Source organism: Mytilus californianus, unplaced genomic scaffold (assembly GCF_021869535.1).
Source record: "Mytilus californianus isolate M0D057914Y unplaced genomic scaffold, xbMytCali1.0.p SCAF_5, whole genome shotgun sequence".
Classification (NCBI taxonomy): domain Eukaryota; kingdom Metazoa; phylum Mollusca; class Bivalvia; order Mytilida; family Mytilidae; genus Mytilus; species Mytilus californianus.
In genome coordinates, this window is record NW_026262701.1 from 110,181,107 (window position 1) to 110,188,896 (window position 7,790).

The 7,790-nt window shown below is 35.6% G+C and overlaps 1 protein-coding gene across 1 annotated transcript; it reads right to left on the reverse strand.

Moving 5' to 3' along the window:
- Positions 1-1,623: 1,623 nt before the first annotated feature.
- LOC127702866 (tyrosinase-like protein 1) lies at positions 1,624-7,135 on the reverse strand. The gene is made up of 3 exons (XM_052207170.1): positions 7,103-7,135; positions 5,375-5,490; positions 1,624-3,559 (listed from the first exon to the last, which is right to left on the reverse strand). The coding sequence occupies exons 1-3, from the start codon at positions 7,133-7,135 to the stop codon at positions 2,305-2,307; spliced, it is 1,404 nt and encodes a 467-aa protein (XP_052063130.1). The 3' UTR covers positions 1,624-2,304.
- Positions 7,136-7,790: the final 655 nt, after the last annotated feature.

Below are 7,790 nucleotides of genomic sequence, written 5' to 3' on the forward strand. Positions count from 1 at the left end.
TTCTCAGGAGTTACACGCCCTCTGCATGCCCCTTCGCAGGAGGATGCGTGACAAGATTATAAGGCCCATCAAAGTGCAAATCGTGATAGATAGATTTGTCAATTATTTTCCAAGTTATGCTTAAACTAGAATAGTTTCATAGTTTAGTCACTTTTTACTGCAGAAATCTCAATTGTGATGGAAGTATAATGTCATAAACATAATTGACCGGAAGTGACAATTTTCAAGAGTTTCGGTAAATATTAATATAAGCTACAGCGTATACCGCAAACAAATATTTTGAATTTTTGTTTAGAAATAAGTGACAGAATTTTCAAAATATATTTGCCAAATAAAAAAAAAACATGTATGAGGACACGAATGCCCCCGTTCAAGTTTGTTTATAATACGTGACAATAGTTTTTGAGAGCATTTGATGTCACTGCAAGTTAAGAGTGCGGAAACAAACAAAAAATTCGAAGTTATAAAGGGGCATTTTGGCATTGTACAAGGTCAAGTTTTTTCTCTGACTGTTAATGACGTCTTTAAACTAAATCCATTGGATGTTGGATGTGTACTGATTGATATTTTAGTCTTAGATACATGATTTTTTTTATTAGTTGTTATTGGCTTTGAACTAGCTGTCAGTAACTGCGAGTACTCTCAGATCTGTACTTAGTGTCCTTTTTTTTGTTAGGGATGAGGGTTGGATAAATACCCTGCCACGTCCGGTCTGTGTTTATGTTTGATGTTTTTCTGCTTTGTATCGATCTGATGAGTTAAGCCTTTTTCAACTGATTTTTATAGTTTGTTCTTATGTTGTGCTGTAACACTACTGTCCCAGGTTAGGGGGAGGGTTGAGCGCTCACAAACATGTTTAACCCCGCCACATTCTTTATGTGCCTGTCCCAAGTCAGGAGCCTGTAGTTCAGTGGTTGTCGTTGGTTCATGGCTGTCATATTTGTTTTTCGTTAATTGTTTTGTTATAAATTAGGCCGTTAGTTTTCTCAATTAAATTGTTTCATATTTTTCATGTCGGGGCCTTTTATAGCCGACTATACGGTATGGGTTTTTCTCATTGTTGAAGGCCGTACGGTTGCCTGTAATTGCTTACATCAACTTTATTTAAACTTCGGTGGATAGTTGTCTCATTGGCAATCATAACTCATCTCCTTATTTCTATATAATTCTGGAACAGTAAGTAACTCGCTGCCCAAATTATATCTCTGCAAGTTTCGGTTCTTAGCATTGTGTACGAGTTTTAAAAACAGCAACAACAATAATAATGATAGTAATGTCCGTTGTCTGATAGCTTTTGGACATTTTGTAGGAGGACTTCGCCATTTTCTATCTACTGCTTACGTTGTTGTGATCCTCAAATACTATATATGTGAATTTTCGAGTTCGTGGTAACAAAAACACTCCAATAACTGGTTGGAAAAAGAATAATATTAACATTGCTCTGAGTCTACCATGTATTTATTGAGATTTTTCTTTCGTGAATATCAATGCAACCTTCATATTCCATCTATTCCCGATGTCAACGATCATATAGGTAAAACGTCAATTTATTTAACAGGAGGCATAACTCAAACGACATACTAATGACAAATTATTCATAAGAAAAGAATATGTATATGCATTCAAACGATGACATATATGTGGTTTTTATTAATTATACATTTTATCAGATACATGTAGTTAGTCCTTTCTCTCTCTGTCTCTCTCTCTGTCTTGTTTTGAAAATTATACACCAAAATTAATCAAACAAGAAGAAAAATACCCATACGTTACAAAGTATTCATGTAAACGTTTTTGACACGGACGGGAAATTTACATTCACACATATTTCTAAGCATGCAAAAACTGATCAAAGATATCAACCACGTAAGCTTATATTTCTGATGTCAACTGCTTTAATTAATACTGTCTTACGGACGGATTGCAACCATGCTATTCTAATTTATAGTTTTTTTTAAAACTTACTAGTATTTAGAGCTATTTTCCTAATGCTTGTAGCAATGCACAGCAAGCAAGCCAACCAAACCTTTAAACTACAAGCATTAGGAAAATAACTCTAAAAAGGGTCATGTCACTTGTTTTAATTCTGTTTTATTTGATTTTTTTTAATTGTTCAATAATTGGTGTTGTCCTATTTAATTATCAATCACTTAGTCGGCATATGTTTGGAAAATAAAGTCGTTTTCTTCTTCTTGTAACTTGATGGTCAATTAGCGGTATTTTTTTCAATAAAATTGCAAAAACCTTTATTCAAATAATTATTTTCTGTAATATGAAAATATTGTACCAACTTTTAATGTTTCCTCAAAATGTACAATGAAATTCTATTGGTGGTATTGTCGTATTATCTTGGTGTTGGAGTTCAGGCTCATACGGAAAGGATAAGTACATAACTGGATTTTGTGATGTTATTCGAATGGCCCCTGTACAAGTATTATATATTGGTGGTTTGCTGTCTTTGACCAAACAATTTGGGATACATGTTCTACCACATCTGTCATAAGCAGTTATAAAGACCTCCGACGTATCATTTGTCGGTTTCTGAGCCCCTAAATAAATTATAGCTGAATTATTCACGTAAGCAAAGTCTTTGTATTTTCCTTTATAGTTAAGTCCGTCAGCCTCTGCGTAAATGACATTATTGTGCAGAGTTTCTGGATGTCTTATACATTCTGGACTAACAACCCGAGTTGTTCCGATAGTTAGGTTGACAGAGGTATAGTTAGTTATGTCTTGATTTAGATTTCTGATAACCTTCACAGGCACAAAAGCAAGATCTGTTAATTCAACACTGGTGTCCTTAGCACCATTGAATTTACTTATTACACTTCGTTTCCCTCTTATCCGCCTGAACGTATTTCCAAAACTTCTATGGTTGACCCTACGAGGAAAAGAGATTCGATTTCGCCTGTAAGACCCACTTGTTGAAACGCAGACACCTCGGCGACAAAACATGTCAGAACTATTCCCACACTCTGGACATTTTGGCATTGACTCATAGGTCACCATTCTAGCAATTCGCCCGGAATAACCCTCCCGAATCCTTAAACCTTGCAATCCAACAGCAAAACTGTTCGGATCTTGTTCCCAAGATCTCACTATATCCTGCTCAGGATTCACTCCTCTCCTGACTTGCAATCTACGGAAATTTTCCCAAACATAATCAACGTATGCATGGTAATTCCAGAAAACTGGATCATACGCAGCATATTCAAATTCATTCATATGTCCACCAATCCAGAAATGGACCATGTTATGTTGTCCTTCCAGTGTTGACATCTGACCACCAAATGAGGCTGGTTCAAAAATATCTCTATTAAAACGATATCTAAATAACTGCTGTATATTTTCTTTTGAGAACAAAAGTCCATCCGATCCTATGTTACGAGCAAGTGGTCCTGTGGGTGTATAATAATTTCTAAACGGACCAGTCACTACCAAACCATTGCCATTACCAAAGTATTTATTGGTCCAAACAACGGACTGTGTTGGGTCTGTCATCTCACCATCAATGGTTGGGTCCCAGTAAGGTATAGGAACTCTTAGAGCTGTTTCAATACTATATTAGAAAGAAAATAGATAATTCAAAAGAGAAAAAATAAAATTCACATTATCAGCAAATGCCAATAAAGAAATTACTACCATTTTTTCTTTATTTTTTTGTTTTTTTTTTTTTGGGGGGGGGGGGGGGGGGGGCGTAGTGTTTGTGAACAGGTGCTTGTCTTTACGGAAATGAAACAGGGCAATGATTTCCACATATGATGATACACGGTACCAAGCTACGAAAAAAAGCCCATTTATTTAATATTTACAGGGTGTTGTTTTCTTATTAAAAGTATTGTTTTAAAACAAAAATGCGAAATTCTATTGATTTCAAAAATGATTTGTTCATCCAAAAAAATGTTCTGATTAACCTTGAATGCCTTTGCAGATACTTGAATACTAAATTTTCATATTCGAAATTGAGTTCCGATTTTTGTCATCATTCCCCAAAAAATAAGTCTGACCTCTGTGTTCAAAACACGAAAGTTTCTCACTTTCTTACTTGGTCAGAGTATCTTAATCATATGAGTTTGCTTTTTAAATGAAATTAACATTTTAAAAATTTCGGTGCGTCCAAAGCGCTTTTCTGGATTAACCTTCATCGGGATCGCTCCAACTTAAACATTTGTAAGCCAGAGATGCGTAAATGCACTGAAATATTAGGAAATATCACGGGGGGGGGGGGGGGGGGGGGGTCTCAACATGGGATTTTGGGTACAGTTGTGCAGCTGGGATTTAAAAAACACCCCCATTCATATACTGAATTATTGTGAAATACCTACCTAAACATATATTTCACAGCGAAATCATAACCCATTCATATCTTTATCAGCTCAAATAGTACCTATATGCATATACAATCTTATTATATATTAAAACACTTTTCAATTATATAATATACTTTAATTTATTGGTCAATTACTACCTATTGATATATTTCCTCGGTAAAATTGCACCCCATTGATATATTTGACGAATCATAAAAAAGGGACCAATTCCAGCGGCACATATGTATATACCTTCATATAGGAAGAGACCCCCCGTGGGAAATATATGACAAAAAAAAAAGACTTAAACAGAATAAGCAAATTAGCTAAGGTCAACTTTGCCTGAGGAAGTTGGAACTTTAGTTTCTTCATAATTTCTAATTCATGAACTGGAATTTAAACAAATATATATGTTATAAATCATGTCAGTACCGAAGCACTGACTACTGAGCTGATGATAAACTCGGGGACTAACAGTCCACGAGCAGCGGTATCGACCGAGTGCTAGTAAATGAGATAAAAACTTTATACATTCGTGCGTCCGAAGCGCTTTTCTGGGTTTACCTTGGAAAGTTTTTCAGTGGAGAATTTAACAGTTTCTTTATTCTTTTATTATATTTTATGACACAATGATGTTTAAACTAGTGTATCATTTGTTTTCAATAACTGTTCACAACTGCAGCTGAAAGATACTGTAGCCTTTTTGTAAACAGGGAACCAAAACTGAAACCTAAAGGATAATACACGGACCAGAAACAAGGAGCAATAAGCCGGGTGCACGAATAAACAAGGAACGACCGAATATCTGTGTCATACATGTCAACTCTCATTGACAACGGTTGTGTTTGTTTTTTCAGTAGCCAATATCCTGACCTCTTTTTTCTCGTTTACGATTTATCACCGAATGGAAACATTTAGGAATATCTATTTAGCATTGGACGGGAACTAGTTCTTTGTTATGTGGATCTAGTTGTAAGTCTTAAAAAGAAGAAGGTGACCTTGTCATAAAAGATAAGTTATGAAAGTTATCGCCTCAAAATAAAAAATAAACCAGTGTTACTTACAGTATTAAATACAGTCTATGCCATGGACAAAAGGATGGACCAAAATGTACTTCGTCAACTGCTGCAGTGTGTATTGCTGCCAAGGTATCATAACGGCTTCTCCCATTGGTTCCTCTCTACAATGTATATGATTATGTTTTTGTGACAAAGACAAAAATTGATATTTAACGTCTATTCGATCATAACTAGATACTGGTATGTTGTATAGTTTTCTTTGCAAAATGGCTGATGGACACGCTTTTTTGTCGATGTGTTATCATTTTTTTTTCTTTTAATGATTTTAAAAGAGGGACGAAAGATACCAGAGGGACAGTCAAACTCATAGATCGAAAACAAATTGACAACGCCATGGCCAAAAACAAAAAGACAAACAGACAAATAATAGTACAGATGACACAACATAGAAAACTAAAGACTAAGCAACACGAACCCCACCAAAAACTTTAAGTTGCATCTCAATTAAAATTAAAGCGATGTAAATAAATGTTTGCAAGGAAGATTTTTTACTGTTTCTCTTCAATCTTAAAATGGTAAGCATAGTAGCCCTTTATAAAAGACGCTTTCATTACCTGGGCCCTTTTCAAGCTTGTCACTGCACGTACATACTGTTGCCACTGTAGATAAGGCGCTGATCTCATTTCCCGCCGGTGTCTTCTCCGTCTCATCGTTTGTCGTTTAAATCTACCTTTCTGTGTATCTACACCGGAGTCTGCCTCTACTTGTCTGAATAACGATTGTATATAATCAGTTTCGTCTGTTGTGAAGTTCACTTTCACCCTCATATTAGGGTTAAGTAATATAAATTTTTTCACGCAGAAGGCCTCGGCCAAATGAGGCGGTGTATGAGAGGTATTCAAGTGTAATATATGCTGTTTTATACAATTGTCAAGGTCGTATGGTAGAGGCACTGATTCTATCAAGCTGACTACAACTGTTACAGCATATCCAAGTGTTAACAAGGCAAGTGTGACATAAATTGGAGTCTCCATCTGAAAAATAATTAAACACTCATAATTGTCCTCAAGAAAGAAACGAGACATCAAGTAAACTACAAAGGAAAAAATCACGAAGTAAAAGTATCAGATATTCGGTACAAAGCAAACATACTATATAATCAAAACTGGAAGCATATAACACAATAGCTACCCTGTACTTCGTCTTGTATATGTCATCAAAACCATTACAATCCAGGAGTCTTTGTAGATGGTCTCCAAATTAGCACTGATATCGCGAGCATTTTCAGAGATAAGGAAATACTAATAGTAAAATCGTTGAAATAGAATCAAGAATGGTATCTGGGAAGTATGTTAATATTTTCGACCGAGAAAAAAGACGTTTCCAAACACAATGCTTGCTAGGTTTGGTACAGACTTGGCGACACTAAAATCATTAGGGTTCCCATATAAAATCTAGAAAGCTCTATTGCTGCTGCGTTTACTATCCGACCAGCAAGACATCAGGAATTTGTAGAGTGTCATTAAATAGTTGGTTTCTACGTAGTTTACGATATTTCAAAATTGACCCGGGGGGCAATCGGAATGGAGATATTAATTTGCTAGCCCTGTTTCAGCCCGAAGTAAATTAAATAATGCATTTTCAAATAAGACTGCATGACGCTCCATATATATTATTTCTACTAAGTTTGTTTCAAATTAGCAAAGTTGATTTAGGGTAACGAATTTTCGCCCTGCAAGATTCTATCTATCTATTACGGTTTTTAGAAAATACTGGTATTGTATCACTATGTTCTATTTTAGCCATTGCGATCATGTTGATAGGAACTTTGAAAACTAAGATGAAAGTTTGGATAAGATGGATAAATTTCATTGGTACATGAATAGTTAGAATAATCTGCTTATGTTCAGTTTATTGTTTGAAAATGTGTAAGAGAAAACAACATAATAATATCAGGGAAACATTGCCACGGGTAACCATGTTTTACATCGGTTTAAAGGAAACACGTGCCAATTTTAACATGCGTCGCCAAAAGCGAAATTAAAACAGGTTTACTTAACTGCGTAACTCTGTCCATCATTCTGTCATTCATTCCGTCCGTCCGAAAGACCTTAGGTAGAAAACTTTCGTCAAAGTTTTCTTGGAATGATTTTATAGTATTTCTGTAGCTTGATAATGCTGAGTTGTAGCTTGAGATCCTGGCTCCCTTCTCCGTGACAGTAGACGTGAAGAGGAGGTTGGGTCAGGATGCCAAGCTAATGGAGTTGTAGCATGTAAGCATCTATCTGCCGTTCAGCTACTTCCTGTGTGTCGATAGTTTGAAATTTCAATCAATTATAAAACAGCGATTCAGGTCTCAGGCGTTTTACATTTGTTCTAGTTTCATAAAAAAAACCTGCCTCAGTCAAAATGTCACAATCGAAAAATGGACACAATCGTTAAATACCATTCTGGTATGACC

Coding starts and splice junctions, on each gene's coding strand:
- LOC127702866 (XM_052207170.1), bottom strand. CDS start 7,135: ATGGCTAAAATAGAACATAGTGATACAATACCA. Junction 5,491..7,102: donor AACATAGTGATACAATACCA/GTATTTTCTAAA, acceptor TATACATTGTAG/AGAGGAACCAATGGGAGAAG. Junction 3,560..5,374: donor CATAGACTGTATTTAATACT/GTAAGTAACACT, acceptor TTTCTAATATAG/TATTGAAACAGCTCTAAGAG.